We start from the raw sequence: 25,052 nt of genomic DNA, 5'->3' as shown, positions 1-25,052 counted from the left end.
CCCCCACCTTGTTTTATTTTTTACGCTTGCCTCCGTCAGGCGTATCTTGCACGCGCCGGCCGGCTGCTGTCGCGCCGTGCCCCGGCACAGCTGCTGTGCCGGAGGCCTCGGTCCCGCCCCCTGCCCCACCCCGAGCCGAGCCTAAGCAAAATAGGCTCGGCGCGCGCAAAGGCAGGTTTTTGGAGTTACGTGCCTAACCCTCTGAAAATCTACCCCAAACAGAATAATTTTAGAAAAAATTTCTATGGGTAGAACAGTGCTTTACGCACAGAAAAGTCTGAATGATCTGTGGGTGTAAGGGTGTGCATAAGACCCTTTATAAGTGCACGTTTACTCACATGTGAGTGAGGCATTCCAGGGGGCGGCGGCTTCTTGGCGGGGTTTCCATTTACATGCAAAATTTTATTTTTTTTTTGCAAGAAATGTGCATAGAAATATTTACAAGAATACTGCCCATACCGAACAGTATGATTACATCTGAGAAGAGTTCGGTTAAGGGATTATATAAATAGATTTGCAACCTGAAATAGAGAAAAAAAACAGAGGTGACAGCAGAGAGGTGAAAATATCTCTCTATAAATCTTTGGTAAGAAATAATTGGAGCCTTCCTTCCAGCCCTGGAGGGACCTGACATATTATATAATCAGTGGCAATTTATAGAAAAGCCACAAAATATATATATATATATTTATGTGCTTCTTTGGTAGAAAAAAAATCATTTTGGGTGTTAAATAATATAAATCCAATGAACAGTGGATCATTCAGTCTGGCGTCAGCCTTTGAATTTGCAGACAACGTGGCATTTGACACCTGAATAGAGAAAACGGCATAATTGTTCTCTCTTCCCTCTCAGTGAAAGAAATCATTTCTCCTCAGTGCCTGTTTTGCAGGCGCTCCTCTGGGTGCTTCCAGGAGCTCTGACCCTAGGGTGTGACTGAAGCGACCTAGTGACTGTATGAATCCCTCTGAGTATGCCAGGGTGCGGCTACTTGCTTTCTTCAAAACAACTGGGTAACACAAACAATCTCAAGCCAGTATTAATACACTACTATTCCCTGACTCATTTTTGCTCCGCAGACACATTTTTCTCTCTCCTCTCACATCAGACGTTTCTGAAGCTTTGTATGACCAGATACGTGCAGAGTACGGTAAGATTATCTACTCATTCCCGAAAATACGGAACCGCAGAATACAAACATCAGTCCAGAGGCTCAGTCGTTGCACTTCATGTACCCTAGGAGATTAATTTGATCATCTAATATTTCTTAAAGATAGAATTTATCTGGCTAAAGGATGCCCTAATAATTTGCATTTTTAGGAACAAGTAGGATTGAGTCAATAATCTGGATGATGTCGTTTGGTAACCAGTGTTTTATTATTTTGTTTTGTTTCTTTTTAAAAATCAATATGTTCTCTGCGTTGCCAAAAAGAGTAAAAATAAAAACATTTTTCCCCTCATATTTTGATTTTACTGTTCTGGCTATAGATGCGCAAGTGTTTTCAAAACAAGTCGTTTTTATTTTCCAAAAGCCTGAAGGTCTGTGTGTGCTTACAGTATCAAAAGTTAATGTTAAAATTAAAAAAAAAAAAAAAGGGAGTGGAAGTTTAGAGAGAGGGTTTGAAAGTTCCCATTCAAGTTAGTATTTTGTACGCTGTGCACACGCCGTATATTGCCAAACTTGCTAGGTGCGTGATCAATCCTGCTAATTGAATTGCAAACGTGAAATCACATTCGTCTTTTTTTTCTGCAGGCTTCAAGAGGGAGGTCTGGGTTAAATTGTAGGGAGGTAGTCGGGATGAACTGGCAGAGATAACAGTGAACTGGGGATCACTAGCTTTTCCACAAGTATTTCCACAAGTGGAGAATGTGCATAAAATACCTGCCGCCGCGCATAACTGAGGGTTATCATGTGCACGTTACAATTATTTCATGAGGAAAACCTGCATGTACTGTTACAGCTACAGAGAGCATGGTGGCTCCCGGCATTAATAAAAGGTGCACATGCTGAAAGATAAGTGTGTACTTTCAGGGCAGAGATGCACAATGTTTTATAAACTGTACAGCTCGCACCATAGTTTATAAAATACTGCTGTAAATTTAGATGCAGCGACTTATATGTGCCAACTCATCCACACTGTTGAGAATTATCCTAAAGAAGCTGCAGATGCTGCAAAATCTGGCAGTGTTTGGTAACCTGATAAGCAATCATGTTTTCTGCACACGAAGAACCTTCCAGAGGGTGAATTTTACCGAGTGGACTGCAAACAAATTAATGTTATCAATTTCTGCTAAAAGTTAAATCAGCAGAGCCCTATTCATAGGGTTAGTGGATTACACTGATAAGAATGTCCCTTGCTGGACAGTTCTATTTTTACATGGTTAGTCTGTAGGCATAAATACAGAAATCACTCCCAGGGAGTTATTTACGGTTAATTACTCCACTAATGAAACCCCAAATACTGTAATATCTATCCCAAAGGGGAGTTTGTTGAAAGAACAGTATACAGTAATTGAAAAATAAAACCACTCCATGAAAACAGTATTCACATTTCCTCATGATGGGGGGAGCAGCCACATGCAGGCGTCAGTCCTTCTCTTGAGGTTGACATTTTATTACTGAAATGCCTCTGCGTATGATCATTCATTTGATATGCCAGAACGTCTCTTAGATAGATGGAACATCTACAATGGTACCAGTCCTGTGTTTTGTAGCTGATACCTTTCATGTATATGAAGACATTTAGGTCTCTTAACAGCACTAGAGCTGGAGGCACTGACTTACAAGATCTTTTCAAAGGACGTAGTTACAGTCAGCAGAAGAAGACCGAATGCTCCATCCAGTTTGCAAAGCAAACTTTAAGGGTGGTGACTGCTGTTCCATGCAGACCACCCCCAATTCCTCTCTCAAGGGTATCCATGGCAGGTCATGTTAAGGGTAGTATCATTTACAATCAAAACCAAGCAACTGTCAGACCCATAAAAAAATTACTGTTAGAAACATTTTTATATGGAGGACGGGGGAAGACGGGGGAGACCAGCCTTTGGAGTTGGCCAGAGAAGCAGTCTTGTCCTACATAATGCTTTTTCCAAAATATCTGCATATCTGTATCCAAAACTGTAAAAGTCAGGGAGCCAGCATTGGCTGTCACCTGAGACCAATTCCCTGGCCGTCTAAGCAGACTGCAATGTTGCCATTGTGTCAAAAGCATCGATACTAATTGGCTGCAAATGCAAAAGTGCCTTATAAATTGCTCTATGACGCAACGTAGCCTTGAGTTTGTGGTCTCAGTTGTGCAGCCTGGTCACCCCACCTTTATGCTAGTCAAAACAAACCTTTTACCACTCCGTGCAGGTTACCCTCAATCTGAAATGTTGTGCCTAAAGTTAATGTAGGTTATCCCTATTTCTTCATTTCCATCCGCTATCCTTTATGGATCCACTGTGCTTATCCCATGTCCTTTTGAATTTCATTTATCGTTCTCGTCTTCACCACCTTTTCTGGGAGAGCATTCTAGGCATCCACCATTATCTCTGTGAATTAAATATTTTCTGCTGTTGGTTCTCAGTCGCCCCCCTTGGAGATTCATATTGTGACCTTCAGGTATCAGAAGGTCTGTATCATATATCTCCCCTGCACCTCCTCTCCTCCAGGGTATTCATATTTAGATCTTTCAACCTCTCCTCATAGGTCTTCTGATAATGAACCTACACTATTTTGGTCTCACTTCTGTGGACCACCTCTGTCCTGTCTCTGTCCTTTTTGAGATACGGTCTCCAGAACTGAACACAGTGCTCAAGGTGGTTATTCCTCTCTCAATGCAGCCCAGCATCCTTCTATGCCCAAATTATGTCTTCCTAACCACATGCAATGTTTTTGGCTCACGCTGTTGCGTCTTGCTTTGGATACCAAAAATGGTATCAGAATTTTAAAAAAAAGCATGGGAGAAGCACAGAGGATCATTGCTATGACCTGAAGATAAAGCAAGAGATCAAGCAGGGTTTATAGTTGTCTAGTCCTTGTGATATTTATCTACCATCATATTCCATTTTTTTTTTAAGATCCCTATTAATTGATATGCACATTATTCTATCAGTTAGAGGCATAGAATTTCTGTTCAATCAGCAGCTGAAATGCTTTCAGTTAAAAAAAACATTACAAAATTTTGCAGGCTTTAAATTTGAAAGCTAAATGCTAGTTTTGCAGGTTGGATATGGCTGACACATCTCCCTATCTGGTGGCTAAATAAGAGTGATAAATTGACGTCTTCAAGTCAATTAATTTTGCCTCTCACACAGAACAATACATTGGTATTTTGTCTTGAACAGATGGGTTTAGCATGTTGATTTTCCATAGCCAATGAAAGATTTTTATTATTCCCAATGTTCAGTGCTAGTAATTTTCTGGTCCTGAAGAAAATGGCATTCTTCACAGATTGTGATATATTTTCTGGCACCACAGTAAGAATTTTCTGAAATCTTTTTCCCAAATCTTGTTCAAGTGCATGAGTTTTCAAGATCACTAAAACTCCGATCACGCTTGATTGTCATGTTGCTCTCCTTCATTTGTCCGCAATTAGGAAACGTAGGTTTTGTTGTATATACAGAGAGGTACGGTGAAATATTCACATTCAGAATAAAGAGGGAAAATGAGGCTTTATGCCTTTGTGGAAAAATGTTCAAGAAATGTGGATTTCCATAATCATCCTAAATGATGCAAATATCATTTAAAATCCCCCTGCTGTATGTATGTTTATTGCCGTGTGTATGTTTATTGCTTCAAGCTCTGGAGGGATCTGAAATATTATAATCAGAGGCAATTTATAGAAAAGCTACAAAAATATATATTTATGTGCTTCTTTGGTAGCAAAAATCTTTTCGGATGTAAAATATATATCCAAGGAACAGTGGGATTATTCAGTCTTGCTTCTGCCTTTGTATTTGCAGATAATTTCACATCTGATGCAAGAACAAAGATGGCATAATTGTTCTCTCTTCCCTCTCAGCGAAAGAAATTATTTCACCCCAGTGCCTGTTTTGCAGGCGCTCCTGAAGGCAATCCTCTGGGTGCTTCCAGGAGCTCTGACCCTAGGGTGTGACTGAAGCGACCTAGTGACTGTATAAATCCCTCTGAGTGTATGAGGGTGCGGCTACTTGCTTTTTCAGAACGACCGAGTAACATAAACAATCTCAAGCCAATATTAACATTCTATTAACCCCTGACTTATTTTTGTTCCGCAGACACATTTTTCCCCACCTCTCGCATCAGACGTTTCTGAAACTTTGTATGACGAGATACAGGCAGAGTACGGTAAGATTATCCACTCATTCCCCGAAAATATGGAAACACAGAATACAAACATCAGTACAGAGTCTCAATCGTTGCACTTCATGTACCCTAGGAGATGAATTTGATCATCTAATATTTCTTAAGGATATGATTTATCTGGTTTAAATATATCCTAATATTTTGCATTTTAGGAACAAAGAGGATTGCGTCAATAATCTGGATGATGTCATTTGGTAACCAGTGTTTTATTATTTTATTTTGTTTGGTTTTAAAAATCAATATTTTCTCCGTGTTGCCTTTTTTCCTTTGGGTTTTCTAAAAAAAAAAAAAAAAAAATTACAAAAAAAACATTTTTCCCTCATATTTTGGATTTTACAGGTCTGGCTACAAATGCACAAGTCTTTTCAAAACAAGCCTGTATATAAATGTCTGGGTCTTATGTAAAATGCGAACATGGGTGGAATAGTTTTACTAGAACTGAATCACTTTGGTTTGAAATCCTAAAGATCTATGGATTTTTTCCTAAGATCCATTGGATTTTGCACTAAACTCTACCACTTTCTTAAAACAAATTTAATGTGAACTGTTTATCAGATTAATATGTGACCCTGTTTCCTCCAGGATCAGACAAACTTCATAAAATCCACAAAGCTCAGACACCTCATTATTTCTCTTAATGGGCTTCATTTGTTACTCGTGTAAGTGGCGTGCATAGAACATAAGAAGTATTTATTTTCCAAAAGCTTGAAGTCAGTGTGTACTAATAGTATCAAACGTTAATGTTAAAATTTTAAAAAAATTTAAAAAGGGGACCTTAGAAGCAGGGTTTGAAAGTTCCCACTCAAGTTCGTATTTTGTAAGCTGCGCACACACCTTATATTGCTAAACTTGTTACATACGCTTTCAATCCTGCTAATTAAATTGCAGAAGTGAAATCGTATTCGTCTTTCTTCTGCAGTATTTGGGAAGGAGTCTGGGCTAAATTGTAGGGAGGTAGTCAGGATGAACTGGTGGAGATAACAGGGTTTATACTAAGCGGTCTAGTCCTTGTGATATTTATCTGTCATCATATTCCATGTTTCTTTGATGATCCCTGGAAAGAGCAGCATTCTTCACGGATTGTGATTATATTTTCTTGCACTTGGAATTATCATGTCGTTCTCCAATAACACCGTCATTCGTTTGCAATTAGGAAATGTAGGTTCTGTTGCTATACAGAGAGTTATGGTGAATTATTCACATTCATAATAAAGAGGGGGGAAAAAAATGAGGCTTTATGCCTTTATAGAAAAAGAAATGCCCAAGAAATGTGCATGTCCATAATCACCCTTTAATTTAATAGGAATTTTTGTAAACGAAAGAAGATAAGAATGCAGAAATATTTGGCAACTCTGGCCCCATCCCCTCCCCCATTCTCTTGACATATTATACATTTTTCTAAATGCGGTACAACTAGAATGCTTTACCGTACACATGGAAATTCACTCATGAAAGCCCGTGCTGATAGTTCTTAACCACTTTCCAAAACTGCACTGAATATTCAAGCATGTATTTGGGAAATAAGGATTACGTTTATGCAACACTTTGCTACATGCATAATATAGCACTCCCTAGCCATCATTCATTTTTATATATATTGTATCATTTGCGTTTTCATTCAATACAAGGTTTTATGTGGAGGTCATCTTCTTTGTGCACCTGAAGAATTTGGATTCGATGCATTGGAGAAATTGCTCAGGCAGATTTTTTAGTAGTTTCATTGATTCATGAAGAAAACTGGATCATTCTTTACCAATTGTAATCCCTTTTATTGCACTACTACAAGAATTATCAAAAAATTCTGCACGTGATTTTTGAAAACCTCAATGTTCCTTTGAGCATGTTTACATCTAAATTACAACTTAAGAAGGAACTTGTTTTATATCTTTGAACAGATCCTGTGCTGGTGCACTAGAAAGTATCACAACCTGCAAAAAATACTGAAGAATCATAAGGTAATTATTAAATGTAGTAGGTCTAATTAGTAAATCTAATTCCTACATTTAACTACCTGCATCTGAAGACGTGATCTGCATGGTCTTGAAACCTCATGTACTAATACATCTGATTTCTTGGTCCATTAAAAGGACACAGCTCACTAGGGCTCCAAGACCTTAGATTGACTTCTAAATTTGTAGTGTCATCCGCTAAAGTGTTGTGGCTTTCTAGACTATGACCAGTTTTGGGATCCACCTGCAGGTACTTAAGTCCTGAGGCTGCACAATCAAAGCCCTCACTCAGTTGTGGTAAATTGGAATTTTTTTTAATGTATTTCACTGCCATTTCTACTGCTCTGATGAGCTCTGTTTAATATTACAGGTGATAAGACAGTGCCCACATGGAACGAGGGAATGAAACAGTGGTGACAGAATTCATTCTCCGAGGGTTCCCAACCTTCATACATTTACAAGTTGTCCTCTTCCTCGTATTTTTATTAGCCTATATATTTACAATTATAGAAAATATGGTCATTATTTTGATGATCAGGATGAACCAGAAGCTCCACAAACCCATGTATTTCTTTCTCAGCAATTTGTCCTTCTTAGAGATTTGGTATATCACTGTCACTATCCCAAACTTGCTAGTCAACATTCTCACAGAAAAGAAAAGTATATCTTTCTCAGGTTGCATGACCCAACTATTCTTCTTCATTTCTCTGATGTGCACTGAATGCGTTCTGCTAGCTGTCATGGCTTTTGACTGTTACGTGGCCATTTGCTATCCACTGAGATATCCTACCATCATGAGCAATCAACTTTGCATCCAGTTGGCTGCTCTCGCTTGGATAAGTGGTTTCGCAATAACAGTGATAAAGATCTCTTTCATCTCCAGGTTAACTTTCTGTGGACCCAATGTTATTAACCATTTCTTCTGTGACATCTCCCCTGTTCTGAACCTTGCATGCACAGATATGTCTCTGGCTGAAGAAGTAGACTTCATATTAGCACTGGTTGTACTACTAATCCCACTCACAGCAACTGTTGTGTCTTACATTGCAATAGTGGCTGCTATACTGAAAATCCCATCCAACACGGGACGGAAGAAGGCCTTCTCCACCTGTGCCTCCCACCTCACTGTGGTCACCACATTCTACTCAGCCACTCTCTATATATACGCCCGTCCAAAAAAGATCAATGCTTTCGATATCAACAAACTCATCTCAGTGCTATACGCTGTTATAACCCCAATTGTAAACCCTATCATCTATTGTCTTAGAAACAAAGAGGTAATAGGGGTGTTGAGGAACTCAGGCTATTGCAATCTTATTTTTTCTAGAAAAGTAGAAAATGCTAAATAATAGGCATTCAAATGACACTGACAGCTTATTTACAATCCAAAAAAGATGGCGCTCAAAGGAGACACAAAGAGATCATCAAGTCCATCCCCTTACATCATGACAAGTTTCTGTTACCAAAATATCCCAGACAGATGGTTGTGTAATCTACCCTTATAAGCATTTAGAGCGTGTACCATCTCCTTATGTACTTCTTTATTCCAGCACTTAATTACTCTTGCAGTTACAAAGTTTTTCCTTATGTTTATCCTGAATCCTCCTTTGTTGCAATTCAGTTCCTTTTTATTGTTATTTGGAATTTACTTGCATATATGTTTAAGTATTGTTTGGCCTTGCTATGTTGTGATTAGAATTATGGTTACATCTCTCGGGTTGCTTCCTCAGTCCCGGAAGCATTGTGCATGAGGTGCAGCTTTCGCTAGCCTGAATTCTTCTGGGGAATTTATGGTGAAATGCATTCATTTAATAAATACATCTTTTTCAATAATTTACCTATTATGTTTAGAATTGAAGTCCATAAGGGGGTCATTTTCAAGAGCGATCGCACGCGAAAAGGGAATTTTCGCGTGCGATCACTAAATGGGGCGGAGTCGGCCCCAGCAGAGGAGGAATCAGGGCGGCACTGGGGCCGACGCTGCAGTGACATCGCTGGCGGCGAAAGGTTAGGACCCTTATCGCCGCCAGTTTCATGCCGAATAGCTACACCTTTTATGGTGTAGTTATTCTGTGTGAAAGCTGGCAGCCAGCGCATTGCAGTGGTGCAATGGCTGCTGGCTTTCGCAGGCCTGCCCCCACGTCACTCCCCCCCCCCCCCCCCCCCCCCCCGTTACCGCCGGATAAAATCCATTCCTAAGTTTGGTGGTAACTTGAATCTTATTGTGAAAACAAAACAGTGTCTCTGAGCCAGGCCAAATGAGCAGAAATAGTTATAACTAGGTACACCGAGTTGATAATAAAAGTACCAGATTAGCCAATTCCAAGCCAGTATTGATATGACTGAATTTTTATATTGTTTGTTGCAGATATAATAAATCAAAAGAAAAATGTTGATTGGTAGAAGGCTGATTGTTGTATTTAATGGAATAATATACAGTGAAAAAAGGATGAGAAATTTGATTGTTGCTATTATTTATTTATTTATTCATTTATTTATTTGTTGAGTTTTATATACCGTCATTCGGTGAAGCCATCACAAGTAAACCAATATAGTAACATAGCAGATGATGGCAGATATAGGCAATTTTACCCATTCAATCGGCCCAGTTCAGATTCTACTTTGGGTAGCTAACATGTAAATTCCCATGCTCAACTCAATACTAGTTCCCACTTCCATCTTGTCTTAGCTACCATGCCCAAAAACTATTAAAAGGGCTAGTCTCCACCACTTCTGCTAGTAGGTCATTTCAGGCATTGTGCTTTTCAGCTTTGATTCCATCACCCAGGTGTCATTCCATGTCTTCTTACAAACTCTGCAACAATCAGTCACAGCTACCAAAATTAATGAGGTTGTTCCTAAAATTCCAGCCTCCGCATGCTCATTGAAGTTTAAGTTTTAATCACGGTTGGTCTCTCCATGCATGTTACCCCAGCCATCTTGGAAACCTTCTGCAAATATACCCCTGTGTAGGGTTGTAATTGCTGCTCTGTGCGAGTCAGTCCAGTTCTTCAAATAGAAGAATATTGAGTGGTTGATTATTGCTAATATACTCGCTCATCATAAAATGGTTGTTTGACATACAATTTATTACTGCATTTAGAATAATTTAATAGATGCACATTGAGAAAATATTGATTATTCCAGATAAATAAGACTACAAATATCACAGTGACTATGTTCACTTTATAGGTAAGAGCTAGATGATTGACCATCTGGTAAATAGAAAGTTGTATAATTTATTTTTTTTTTTTAAATCCAAACCCTCTTTTATCTAGGATATTGGATTTGTTTAAAGAAAAAGACAGATAAGACAGATCAGGATAAATGTCAGCCTGTGGAACACCCATTACCAAATGCTCAATCTTCTAAACCTTGCAGCATTAATAATTAAATGTTTGGAGCTTATTGCTGTTAAATGAGAATCAATGCAATTCAGTTTTAAGCTAAATAAACAAATCTGATAATATAAAAATCAACAGGGATTCATGCATATTAGTTGGAATGTATGCAGATAAGTTATGTCTGCTCATTATTAACTAAAGCCAATATATTATTTGAGGCTTGTGGAAGTCAATCAAAAGTTAGAGAAGTCAATTGGCACCAATGGACATCAATGTGCTTGAATTTGCCATTACTCTTCTTCTTTTTAACTATGTCTTCAATAAATTGGTTTATATATTCAGCAAATATTCTTGTATCTTGGCATTGTACCTTTTTCATTGCTTGGAGAGTATACTTACAATGGAGTGGATGCAGTTGGATTTTTTTAAAGTATCATATCGTGCTAGAAATTGATAGTCTACTGGCTCTTGCCATATTTGGTGGGGATGTGCTTTTGTTGGAAATGAATTAGAAAATGTAATTGAAAAATGTCTTTTTTTTTTCTGTCTCCTTTCATTTGGAAAACTAAATGAAAGAAAATTGAACAAAGTTGTGTTCATTTGCTTTTCATTTCACTTTTACAAATATCCAAGGCCCCTGACTCCTCTGACCCCCCTCCTGGCCAGTCATCAGTGTCTTAACCCATCCATCCACTCCAAACGAGGAAGAGCCCTCTGCCCCACTGCTGCTATTATTCAAAACGTCACTGGCTATACGGTTCACAGAGACAAATGGCACCAGCCTTGAGTCGCCAGCACCAATGGCAGGGCATAAAGATTGGTATTAGTTCCAGCCCCATTTGGAGCCAATGGATGGTGTAAGAGACTGGTGAGTGGATTTGGGGAGAGGCAGAGAGGCGGAGAGGAGTTCCGACTCCAGACACAAAAACATTTTTCAATTTAATTTTGTTTCTTTTATTTAAAATAAGAGACCTATTGCCTTTATCTGATGTAGAATTTACTTACACTGAGACTTGCCATGTTTCTACTGACAAAGCAGAGCTGTCAACTAAGAATGCAAAGTCGTCCACCACATTTTGACTTAGATCTTGTTGCGCTCGGGGGTGGACCCTTGTCCTGTGGTAGTACAGGGACTGGCCACAGGGGGGCGGAGCACAGAAGGAGACAGAAGCAGTGTAGAACTTCACCACTGGAAGCCCGAGGCCCTCCCGGGAGGAGCCCGTAGGGACCCGAGCCGCTTGGACTTAGGTGGGCCTCGCAGGGTCTCATGGGAGAGTGTAAGTCCAGTGTGCCCACAGATGCTAGAGGAGCGCTATCGGGTTCGAAGCTGGAAACAGGTTGGAGGAGAGCGAACCAGAATAGAGATGGCGAGGACAAGGCTAGGGACAGCACCAGAATCAAGCAAGGTCAGGCAATGAAGGTCAGAGTCCAGAAGTCAGTCCTAGGAATGGTCAACGAAGCAAGGGTCAAGATCCAGAGGACAGGCAAGGTCGAAGAGCAAGCTGGCAGGTGGCAGGCAGGTCAGGAACAAGCTGAGGTCTTGGGCAGGTGGCAGGCAGGTAGGCAGGTCAGGAACAAGCTAAGGTCTTTACCAGAAGGGCAGTCCAAGGTAAGACCGGGCAGACGAACAACGAACACTGGAACAAGCAGGGCTAGGAAGCAGGAACAAGCAGGAATGGAACTGGAACAGAAGGATCCTGGAATGAGACTAGAAACAAGCAAGCAGGAACTCAAGCAAGGGCAATCTCAGGAACAAACCGACCCGATTGCCAAGGCAAGGAAGTGAGGCCAGGAACTTCCTTCTAACATGAGTTTAATCAGGGTGCGCCGCAGAACTAGGCCCCGCCCTGGAACCTACATCAGGGCGGCTGGTCCACGCGCACATAGGGGTGTGGCTAGCTGCTGCGACGCCGAGGCCCGGCGTGAGACCTGACGTGCAGCCGAAGGCCCTGCGACCACCGCTGCGGGACACTGGGGCCTAGCTGGACTTGCAAGGACCGTGAGGGAGACAGGACCAGGACCCGCTGTGGAACCCCGAAGGTTAGCGGTCCCGTACGCGGGACGACCACGGGTGAGGCGCGTAACAGATCTGTTGTATCATTAAGCATTCTCTAAGATTTTGTGCTGGAACAGAGCTGGAAAATTTCCAGAATGCTAAGAGCATGGAGTTGCAAAATATCAGGGACTGGGTCAAAGTGTCCCTTCTGGCTTAGAGATGGCCAGCAGCTTTGCTAATGGCTAAAGCTATCCTTTATTTATTTTTTCTCAGCTTTCAGTTTGCCAAAAGGTCTCTTCAAAACATTCATATTTCAGAAAAAAAGAAAATAAAGTACTGAACACATTTATGGAAGGAAAACCCTTGTGTGCCTAAGGTCCTGATTCAGAGAAGTCTTTTCTTGGGGACACAATATGGAGGAAACTCCTTAATGAATCAGCCTCAAAGTAGGAATGTGGGACATACATTTTGTGCAAACGAAGGCAGAACAAATGTTCATTCAGGGATACCAAACTTAATAAAAGGAAACTCTACAAACCACCCGGTTGTCAATCCTATTTAACAAACAAATACATTTCAGACAATATGAGCTAACGGGCGGATTTTCAAAGCCCTGCTCGCGTAAATCCGCACGGATTTACGCGAGCAGGGCCTTGCGCACCGGCGGCCTATTTTCCATAGGCCGCCGGCGCGCGCAGAACCCCGGGACGCGCGTAGGTCCCGGGGTTTTCGGAAGGGGGCGTGTCGGGGGCGGGACCCGATGACACGGCATTTCGGGGGAGGGGCGGGGCGTTTCGGGAGCGGGACCGGGGGCATGGTTTCAGCCCGGGGCATTTCTGGGGCGTGGCCGTGCCCTCCGGAACCGCCCCCGGGTCGAGTCTCGGCGTGCCAGCAGCCCGCTGGCGCGCGTGGATTTACGTCTCCCTCCAGGAGGCGTAAATCCATGGATAAAGGTAGGGGGGGTATAGATAGGGCCGGGGGGGTGGGTTAGGTGGGGGAAGGGAGGGGAAGGTGAGGGGAGGGCGAAAGAGAGTTCCCTCCGAGGCCGCTCCGATTTCGGAGCGGCCTCGGAGGGAACGGAGGCAGGCTGCGCGGCTCGGCGCGCACCGGCTGCACAAAATCGGCAGCCTTGCGCACGCCGATCCAGGATTTTAGAAGATATGCGCGCATCTTATAAAATCCAGCGTACTTTTGTTTGCGCCTGCTGTGCAAACAAAAGTACGCGATCGCGCAGTTTTTAAAAATCTGCCATTAATATGATAGGCATCAGCAAGCCTAGCGGCATGCCCTTAAACATTCACGCCGTCCGGACTGCTCCATCATTTGTGTCATGTATAGGAAAAAGAAATTCTTTTTATAGTCATTTTTTCATTGCAAATAAACATTCACCCATTATGCAATTGAATTGTACTAATGATGATCCTGACTCAACAACGGCCGATGTTTCGCGTTAGAGCTTCATCAGGAGCACCACGATCATATTGACAATTCTAATATATTTAATCCCAGTTCTCTTCATGAAACTCATAGAAACATAGAAACATAGAAATGACGGCAGAAGAAGACCAAATGGCCCATCCAGTCTGCCCAGCAAGCTTCACACATTTTTTCTCTCATACTTATCTGTTTCTCTTAGCTCTTGGTTCTATTTCCCTTCCACCCCCACCTTTAATGTAGAGAGCAGTGATGGAGCTGCATCCAAGTGAAATATCAAGCTTGATTCGTTAGGGGTAGTAGCCGCCGCAATAAGCAAGCTACACCCATGCTTATTTGTTTTACCCAGACTATGTTATACAGCCCTTATCAGTTGTTTTTCTTCTCCCCTGCCGTTGAAGCAGGGAGCTATGCTGGATATGCGTGAAGTATCAGTCTTCTCCCATGCCGTTGAAGCAGAGAGCCATGCTGGATGTGCATCGAAAGTGAAGTATTAGGCACATTTGGTTTGGGGTAGTAACCGCCGTAACAAGCCAGCTACTCCCCGCTTTGTGAGTGCGAACTCACAAAGGAACTCACTAACTTCAGGACTGAAAGCATCTCTTCATGCTGTCTTGAAGAAGAAGGAATAGACATCTAAAACTCTATCTAAAATTATAATAGATGGTTAAATGAGATTTGTAGATGTTTAAATATCTGGTATAGAAAGGGTCTGATACATTGATATTAGCTGATGTGCAAAAATTCCCACATGTGCAAAAATTCCTAACACTAGAAAGAGGACCTTTCCTGTTGTCATCCCCATCTTATGGAAAATCTTACTGCAGTAATTACGACTTGCTAAATGCACTAAAGGGGCAGATTTTAAAAGGTACGCACCCGGCGTACACAAATGTTCGCCTGATTTTATAACACACCAGTGCACCTTGCGCGCGCCGAGTCCTGGGGGAGACCAGCTGGCTTTCCCTGTTCCCTCCGAGGCCGCTCCGAAATCGGAGCGGCCTCGGAGGGAACTTTCTTTCCCCCCCCACCTTCCCCTCCCTTACCCTACCTGTCCCGCCCCCCAGCCCAAAAAACAAACAAAACCCGTACCTTTATCTTGCGATCCACCGGCACAACGGCCATTCGGAGGCCTCTGGCCATGCCCACGCCCCGCCCATTTTTGCAAGCCCCGGGACTTACCCGCGTCCCGGGGCTTTACGTGCGTCGCCGGGCCGTTTGAAAATATGTCCAGCGTGTGTAAGCCTTTTAAAATCTGCCCCTAAATCCTTCAAGGCCTTGGCTAAGATATTTTTTTATGGCAATCTTTTCTTTCAACATAATGGCTGCTGACTTCTGTTCTCATCCCGCTTTGAGTTACGCTTTTCTCTACGCGGGCGTAGATTTGTTCGCGCAACCCGGCACGAACAAATCTACGCCCAATTTTATAACATGCGCACGCTGCCGCGCGCATGTTATAAAATCCAAGGTTGGCGCGCACAGGGAGGTTCACAATTGTGCAACCTGTGCGCGCCTAACCGATTTCGGAGCGGCCTCGGAGGGAACTTTTTTCTGGCCCCCCCCCCCCCCACCTTCCCCCTCCCTTCCCCTACCTAACCCACCCCCAGCCCTAACTAAATCCCCCCCTACCTTTGTTCAGAAAGTTACGCCTGCCGGCGCACCATTCCCCGGCCCGGGGGCTGGTTTGGAGGCCTTGGTCATGCCCCCAGAACGCCCCCGGGCCGGCACCACGCCCCCGGCCCCTTCCTGGAACGCCCCTGAATGCCGCGCTGCCCCCGACACGCCTCTCCAAGCAAAGCCCCGGCACTTATGCACGTACCGGGGCTTTGCGCGCGCCGGCAGCCTATGCAACATAGGCGCACTATGCACAGGGCTTTTAAAATCTGCCCCAATGGGAGGTAAGATGTTCTTGAACAGCATTAGCAATGTTAAATTTAAGAAATGCAATTTGTGCAATGTGCCTAATGTGAATGGCCTTGTTAAATTCTGAGTCATTTGAATGTATATAAATGAGGCAATGCAAAGAAAGAAGTGTGGACAAGCGTATTTTGTTTCTTGCCCTTACTCTGAGCTACCATCACAGTTGGAGCACGTTCAGAACACTTCTTTCCCCCACTTTCAGATGGAAGAGACATAAGGAGAGGGAAAGTGCCTGAAGGCCTTGAAAACTGAAACGGACAGGTCAACAAAAAGGCAAATAGAGTAGCCACTACCTAGCCAACCCTGGCATGAGCTACTGCTTTAAGCTAGCTGCCATACTTCACAGAAATATCTCCAGAGGGATAGCCGAAAATGACAGGTGGTTATAAACTCACCAAGTTATTGAAGAATGAGCTTTTGAGGACGGTGTCCACTTCATCAGATGCAACTGAATTTGCTCTATGGAGGGATTAGAGACGTTTTTCACAGTTGTAGCTAGCTTGGCAATTCATAATTAAATAGTGAATAAAAGTGCAGAATCATGTACCTTTGGTATTGAAATGCAAAACAGTAGTGGGCAGGGAAGGAAGAAAGGAACTGAATACCAAGAAACCGAAGAGGGTACAAGACATGTTCATATCTGATCCCTTGAAAGTTGACAGCTCTTGATTCTGTGATCGAGCAACAGGTACCGCCAGGTGACCTGTCTCGGCTGCCTCCAAACACAGAAGGGCTCAATGCCACTCTGGTCTAACCTGTTATGGTTCTGCATATGTTCTGCATGCTCTGATGTTCTTAACAGTATAAAATGCTAGAAAGAACTGATGGCATGCTAGAGGTATACACGCAAATGTGTGTCCAGCAGAAATAAAAACAGAGGTGAAAATACTTCTATACAAATCCTTGGTGAGGCCTCATTTGAGCAGTGTTATAAGTTCTGGAGGATGCATCTCCTGCCATATATAAGCAGAGGCAACCTGTAGAAGCCCTCCTGAAAAGTAAATGTTTGTTCTCCTTTCATACAAAAAATTGATTCTGAGTGTTAAATATAACTACTATGGGCAGTCGATCATTTAGTGTGGCCTACGTAAGGCAACTGTCTTAGAATATGCAGACAACTTAACAACAATTTGCAATTTTAGACTACATTTGCAATTTTAGCTCAGTGTGCTTTACAACATTTTTTCCAGACACAATAAGTCTTTTCCCCAAAGAGCTTTATGATCTTAGTGGGTTACCTGGGGCAACAGAATCTAAAGTGCCTTGCCCAAAGTCACAAGGAATGCCAGTGGGAGAGGTAGGGTTTGAACCCTGGTGTGCAGTCCATTGCTTATCCACTAGACTGCTTTTTCCTCTAACTTTACATATAGATGCAGGCACACAATCACATATTTGTTCTCTTTTTCCTTTCAGTAAAAGAAATTATTTTGCCCTGGTGCTAGTTGTGCAGGCACTTCTGAAGGGATCCTTCTGGGAGCTGAGTGTCCAGGGTATGACTGAAGCCGCAGCATAGTAACTATAAATCCCTCTGAGCATCTGAAGAAGCCGTTGTTTGCTCTGCAGAGTGACTGGGGAAGCATGCAATTGTAAAAGAGACAATATTAAATCAGTGTAAATATTCCACTAACGTCTGATTTATTTTGTATTTTTCGTCTGCCGACACATTTCTTCTCCCTCATACATCTAGCATTTCTGAAGGATTTTATAATGAAATTCATGCCGTGTACGGTAAGCCTATCAGCTAAAATATGGACATGGAGAATATGTAAAGTAATCCAGGGTGTCATTTATTATCATTCAGATATACTAGTAGATTACATTTTTATTGATCTAATTTATCTGGTAAGAGTGTATCCTAAATTAGCATTTTAGGAACTAGGGTGGCTGATTCAATGAATCCTGATGATCAAGTTTATGAATGAATGTTTTATTTGTTTTTTTAAAGTCTATTAATATTGTCTGTCTTCTATTTTTTTTTTTTTGTTGGGATTCCTAAAAAAAATATTTATTTTTCCTCTTATTTTGGTTTTGATTGCTCTGTTAGACATGTATGAACCTTGTCAAAACAGATCCGAGCATAAATCTATGGCTCTTCCGTACAAACTGAGTAGATTAGTTTCAACTGGAATCAAATCAGGTAGATTTCAACTTGGATCATTTTTGCAGATCTCTACGGATTTTTCTAAGATGCAAATCCATGCAATGTTATGATATTCTCCACAGTTTTCTTAAAAAACTAATCTGATGTGAACTGATTAATTTGTGAACCTATTTTTCCCATGGTCACACAACTCCAGTAAAATCCACTAACCTCAGTGTTCTATGTTGTCTTTGAAATATCACAGGTGTGGCAAAATCCCCCAAAGTTTACCTGAACAGCAGTGGGATTTCCTGGATTTTAAGAGGGCAAATTTTATTGAATAGACAGCAGAGAAATTCATCTAGTTCACTTTCCATGGAGAATTCATCAGCATGTCCTTGCTTGTAGATTGGTGGATGAAAATAAAATGTTTTAATATACAGTGTAGATTGCTAACAAAAAATATAGATTTATAATAAAAACAGAAAAAGTATGTAAACTATTTAAAAAGCAGAGAAAAGAGAAACACCAAACCATGAATCAAAAATAATTGAATCAAATGCTATACAAAAATCACATAATTTACAAAAAAATAGAACACTCATCATACATTTCTAACACCTGTTGGATAATTATTACCAAGTAATCGCCAACCTCTCTGTAGAGTAAAAATATGGGAAAAAATGAAGTAAAGACAGTGAATAAACCCCCTGAAACTGTTGTGTTTTCACAATAAAATACTATCTGACCCAGCTGGGGTTGCCAACTGCTCCAGAATTTCAGGACAGGTAAATCCAGTGCTGGTTTTACCCCCATTACATCCTAGGACTTATTCTGATTTCCCTATTGCATTCCCTAACAAAAGCAAGACTATAAGTACCTGCATGCAGGTGAGTAAAAATCAGGACTGGATCAACCTGTCCTGAAAATCTGAAGCAGTTGGCAAGCCTAGACCTAGCAGGATCCCTAAGAGTAGATCAGTCTTGCGATGCTCACTCTCTGGGATAAGTGCTGGATCTCCCCAAGTCTACCAGGCTAATAATGGTTTATGGACTTTTCTTCCAGGAACTTGTCAAAAACCCATTTCAAACTCGTTTGCTAGATGCCTTGACCACATTTCCCTACCACAAATTCCACCGTTTGATTGTGCGTTAAGGGAAAAATTAATTTCTCCAATTTGTTTTAAATCTGCTACCTGAAAGTTTCATGGAGCGTCCCCTATTCTTAGTACTGTTTTAAAGGGGAAATAATTGTTTCCTATTTACCTGTTCCACCCCAACTCATGATTTTATAGATCCCTCTCGTATTTCATCTCTACTCCAAGCTGAAGATAACTAACCTGGTTAGCTTTTCTTTCTAGAGTAGCTGTTACATAGCCTCTCTCTTTTCTGTTGCTTTTTATAGTTCTGCTATCTCTTTTATGACCTGAAGTAACCACATCAGAATGAAATACTCAAGATGCAATTGAACTATGGATTGAAACAAAGGCATTATGATATTTTCAGTTTTATTCTCGTGCCCCTCCAAATAATTCCTGTCTGCTTTCTTGGCCACTATCGCACCCTGAGCTGAGGATTTCAATGTATTGTCCACAAGGTTACTTCAAGGTCCTTTTCCAAGGTAGTGATTTCTAACATAGAATCCAACATCCCATACCTGTAGTTTGGATTATTTTTCCCTATGTGCATGATTTTGCACTTGTTTGACATTATATTTAATTTGACAATAAAATGTTCGGTTCTCCCTATCTCACAAGCCCTCTCTGCAACTCTGCGATCCGCTCATGATACTTAGAAGGACTTTTCAAAAGTCAAAAGTTCTATTGCCAAATTATTTCTGCCTGCCCACATTCTAATAACAAAGATGTTTTCGACTTCCCTCCCCCCTATTCAGTTTTGCTCAGCAGACAAAAAAAGGTATCAGAAACCAAGAAAGCCTTGGCGAAGGCACAGAGAATCATCAGTTGCTTTCAAATGAAAGTACAGACAGTGATCAAGCAGGGTTTACAGCAGACTGCAATGGTCTTGTGATCTTTCCCTACTCTCATGTTCTACGTTTCTTTATTTCTATATAAAATTGTTTAAACATGGGTTTAGTTCAGAGTCCTACCAGGATTCTCCAGAGGCTGTAACTCCTTCTAATGGGCCAATGTAAGATGTATCCAAAGGCAGTGATGTCTAAAAGAATCAGAGACCACTTTGGTTGCACCAGAAGAAGGGACTTTGGAAAGAGCGCATTGTTTAATCGGTTTTCAAATAATGCATTTTTAGACGGGGAATAGAAACAAAATCTTATGTTTCACCTAGTCAAGACTTAGAATGTCTAGGATCAGTCTTTTGCAGACTTAATTCATAATCTAATGAATGTTCCGGTATGCTCTGCATTTTGAATTCTCATGCCTGCTACGTCAAAGTTGTTCTTTCCATAATGTAGGAGGAGGAAGATTATGTAAAGAGAAAACTGGCAATGAATTAACATAGAAAGAGATTATACCTGCAGATAAGGACTGTAAGATCCATCTAAGTTCCCTAATTTAGTTCCTGCTTCAATACCATAGACTCCAGTTGATCTATGGCTTTCTCTTCACATCTTCACAACTAATGCCACCATACTGCTCATGTTAGGGGTATGACCATGGCCACCCCATGCCAGATATCCCAGTCTTCTTGGAATTTTAAGAAAGTCATACCACTGATACTTACAGGATAATGTTAAAGGCAAATATATATATAAAAAAAGTATAATAGCATTTTTCAAAAGCCCATTTACCCACGTTAAGTGCACTTAAAACTGGTAAATGGCCTTTTGAAAACTGCTATGATAGAATGTTACATTTATATTTTTCTTTGAAAATTACCTCCATACAGGTGGATTTTCAAAGCAGTTACACATATAAATGTAAAATACATAAGAACATAAGAAAATGCCATACTGGGTCAGACCAAGGGTCCATCAAGCCCAGCATCCTGTTTCCAACAGTGGCCAATCCAGGCCATAAGAACCTGGCAATTACCCAAAAACTAAGTCTATCCCATGTTACCGTTGCTAATGGCAGTGGCTATTCTCTAAGTCAACTTAATTAATAGCAGGTAATGGACTAACTACTATAAAGTTATAATCATGAAAAATTTGTATCATCCACAAAGTAGAGTGCTAGTAACAAACTTATTAGACCTTGAGAAAATTGAGATGAGTATATGAATTATCTGATGTTGAAGTGCATGAGATTTCAAGACTGCGAAGTTCCTTTCTTCAGATTAATCCCTTGTGTCTTGTTTTCTACCAATAATAGTTTTATCTCTAATGAAGTGGTAGGGATTGTAGAGCTAAGCAATTGCATAGATGGACAGAAAAGACAGGCGTATGGTCTTTTTCTGCCATCATGTTTCCAATGTTTCTATTTACTGTATTACTACAATACTAAGTAACTGTACTTGGCTAGATCTCTCAATTTGCAAAGTGTCATGTGCTAAAGTGCAGCAGCTCCTAGTTTGACCATCACTAATTTTGGAATCCACATGAAAGTACCTGTCTGAGGCTGTCCAATGAAAACCCTAAGGTGACCGTGGGAAATTAAAATGTTTTCATGCATTTCACTGCCATTTCTTCTCTACTCATGAGCTCTGTTTATTATTACAGGTAAAGAAATAGTATCCACATGGAAAAGGGGAATGAAACAGTGGTCACAGAATTCATTCTCCGAGGGTTCCCAACCTCCCTGCATACACAGGTTGCCCTCTTCTTAATATTTTTATTTGCCTACATATTTACAGTGATAGAAAACATGGTCATTATTTTGATGATTGTGATGAACAGGAAGCTCCACAAACCCATGTACTTCTTTCTCTGCAATTTGTCCTTCATGGAGATGTGGTACATCACGGTCACTGTCCCAAACTTGCTGGTCAACCTTGTCACAGAAAAGAAAATTATTTCCTTCTCCGGGTGTATGGCACAACTATTCTTCTTCATTTCCCTGATGAGTGCAGAGTGTGTCATCCTAGCAGTCATGGCTTTTGACCGCTATGTGGCCATTTGCTATCCACTGAGATATTCTATCATCATGAGCAACAGGCTCTGTATCCAGCTGGCTGCTGTCGCTTGGATAAGTGGCTTCACCATAACAGTGATAAAGATCTCTTTCATCTCCAGGTTATCTTTCTGCGGAGCCAATGTCATTAACCATTTCTTCTGTGATATCTCCCCTGTACTTAATCTTGCTTGCATGGACATGTCTCTGGCTGAACAAGTAGACTTCATATTAGCACTGGTTATATTACTGACACCACTCACAGCAACGGTTGTGTCTTACATCGCAATAGTGGCTGCTATACTGAAAATCCCATCCAACACGGGACGGAAGAAGGCCTTCTCCACCTGTGCCTCCCACCTCACTGTGGTCACCATATTCTACTCAGCCACTCTCTATATATACGCCCGTCCAAAAAAGATCAGTGCTTTCGATATCAACAAACTCATCTCAGTGCTGTACGCCGTTATAACCCCAGTTATAAATCCTATCATCTACTGTCTTAGAAACAAAGAGGTAAAAGAGGTCTTAAGGAATTCCCGCTATTGCAATATTTTATTTCCTAGAAAAGCAGGTGATTCTAACTGATGGGCATTGACATTATATTGACAGTTTACTTACAATCCATGAAAAAATGGGGCTCAAAGGAGACACCAATAGGTCATCAGGTTCATTCCCTTACAACAAGGCAGAATCCATTCTACCTAAACTGTCACAGACAGATACTTGACTAGAATATGCTCATAAACAATCAGTGTTGATCGATCTCATTATGTAAATTATTTCAACACTTAACTATCCTTACAAACTTCTCCAAAAGCTATCCTGATTCCCCACCTTCCCCTCCTTGACACAATTTAAGACCCATTTACCTACGTTAAGAGCTTATGAAAATTGCTACAATATTTGCTGCTGAATTGTCAATAGATTTTACCCGCATTAGTGCACTTATCGTGGCTAAATGGGACTTTTGAAAATTGCTAAGATATACATTACAATTATATTTTCATTTGAAAATAATCCTTAAGGAGGATAACATTCAAACAACTATGTGTGGTGGCATATATGCACTTATATGGCCACGAATAGTTTTATTATATCATTTTATAACCAACGTACACCATATATGTGCATAATATAAAAGATGCGTATTTTTACCCCGCAACATACGTGCAAAAGTAAGCTTATGCGTAAATACATGCAATGCATCAAAACTATGCATTGAAAGTGCATAGTTTTCCTACTATTTAAAAAATGTATGCATGTGTTAGGAATTATTAGGAAGGGAATGGCATATAAAACAATGGCTGTCATAATGCTTCTCTATCGCTCCATGGTGAGACTGCACCTTGAATACTGTGTGTAATTCTGGTCGCCACATCTCAAAAAAGATAGTTGCATTGGAGAAAGTGCAGAGAAGAGTGACCAAAATGATAAGGGGCATGGAAGAGCTGCCCTATGAGGAAAGGCTAAGGAAGTTAGGGCTGTTCAGTTTGGAGAAGAGACGAATGAGGGGATAGAAGTCTACAAAATGATTTACTCTCTCAGATAAAGATTAGGGGGCACTCCACAAAGTTAGCAAGTAGTTAATTTAAAACAAATTGAAGAAAATTCTTTTTCACTCAGCGCATAGATAAGCTCTGGAATACATTGCCAGAGGATGTGGTAACAGCAGTTAGTGTAACTGGGTTTAAAAAAGGTTTGGATAAGTTCCTAGAAGAAACATCCATAAGCTGCTATTAATTAATTAAGCTTTAGTAGCTTGATATTAATTTAATGTTTGGCTACTTCCCAGGTACATGTGACTTGGATTGGCCACTGTTGGAGACAGGATACTGGACTTGATGGACCCTTGGTCTGACCCAGTATGGCATATATTCTTATCACAAGTTTGCCCAGACCTTCTCCATGTCATTGAGACCTTACTGGCACTTCAGCCTAAACTCCTCTCAGTCCACCAAGACCTCCTAGTCAGTCAGTACTATACAATAATCACATTTAATATCACATACTATATAATTAGCAGGTTTAAAAATATGCGAGTTAGTTTTCAAATGTACCCTTGTGTTTTAAAATAACTTATGCATGTAACTCCAGATTGCCCCTAGAATGATCCATTTTTTTATGCCTATATATATATGCACATAAAATTGAAAATACCTGCATATTTGTAACTTTTAAAAAGTACGGAATACACAACTAGAGGCTATTTACTCACCTATATGCTAATTTTTACACGCATCAACTTTTGAAAGCTCATCTATAAGTTTGTAAGTTACCACGCATGAGTTACACCCTGCTTGGAGCAGGAGTAACTTTGTGTGAGAATAATTTTGTATGCACTTGGGCCAATTAGGGAAGACTTTTCCAAGCAAAATTTGCTTGGAGATAGCCAGTAATTTTGCTACAGGTTATTTCCACAGTTTCCTGTGGCAGCTCTAGGCTAACTTCTGTGCAAAGTTAGAAAATTCTGCTCCAGAGTTTCGAAAATTCTGTGATAACTGGGTGGCATATTTATATGCATTTAAATCATTTTGCATAACGGATGTTTATTTATTTTACAAAATAAAAATAAAGTGGTTTTTTCCAGTCTTGCTTTTTGTCTAAATTATTCATTTTGTTCTTTTAGGTATGTGTATTATGAGTCGTTTTCAGCAATTAGCACAAAACAATGCATCACAGCTTTTCAAATGCAATAACTTATAATCAAATAAATATCAGTACATCAAAAACAAATATTTATTTATTTATAGGTTTTTATATACCGGCAACCGTTTGCACATCGTGTCGGTTTACAGATAACTTAAAACTTTTTGGCAGTGTCATTACATAGAACTTTTTGGCAGTGCCATTACATAGAACAGTAAACGATGCATACAAGAGAAAAACATGAACATATGGAAACTGGGTAACTATTTACAGGGAACGACGGTTCCTCAACTGGGGGCGGAAGAGGGAAAAGTCGACTTTTT

General features: G+C 40.8%; 2 protein-coding genes and 1 long non-coding RNA gene across 3 annotated transcripts; all 3 read left to right on the top strand.

Moving 5' to 3' along the window:
* The first annotated feature begins 1,094 nt into the window (after window positions 1-1,094).
* Window positions 1,095-17,557, top strand: LOC115078777. Its single transcript, XR_003853154.1, has 4 exons — window positions 1,095-1,148; window positions 5,240-5,309; window positions 7,223-7,282; window positions 17,384-17,557. It is a non-coding gene; the product is annotated as an uncharacterized LOC115078777 (long non-coding RNA).
* On the top strand, window positions 7,658-9,141 carry LOC115078776 (olfactory receptor 6B1-like). The gene has a single exon (XM_029581790.1). It carries the CDS (start codon window positions 7,666-7,668, stop codon window positions 8,623-8,625), a length of 960 nt encoding a protein of 319 aa, XP_029437650.1. The 5' UTR covers window positions 7,658-7,665; the 3' UTR covers window positions 8,626-9,141.
* Window positions 17,558-21,705: 4,148 nt separating the features above from the next.
* On the top strand, window positions 21,706-22,668 carry LOC115077229 (olfactory receptor 6B1-like). The gene has a single exon (XM_029579514.1). The coding sequence runs from the start codon at window positions 21,709-21,711 to the stop codon at window positions 22,666-22,668; it is 960 nt and encodes a 319-aa protein (XP_029435374.1). The 5' UTR covers window positions 21,706-21,708.
* Window positions 22,669-25,052: the final 2,384 nt, after the last annotated feature.

The sequence above is a fragment of the Rhinatrema bivittatum genome, chromosome 16 (assembly GCF_901001135.1).
Source record: "Rhinatrema bivittatum chromosome 16, aRhiBiv1.1, whole genome shotgun sequence".
Taxonomy (NCBI): Eukaryota; Metazoa; Chordata; class Amphibia; order Gymnophiona; family Rhinatrematidae; genus Rhinatrema; species Rhinatrema bivittatum.
The sequence above is the reverse complement of the archived record's forward strand: the minus strand, read 5'-3'. Positions and strand labels throughout refer to the sequence as shown.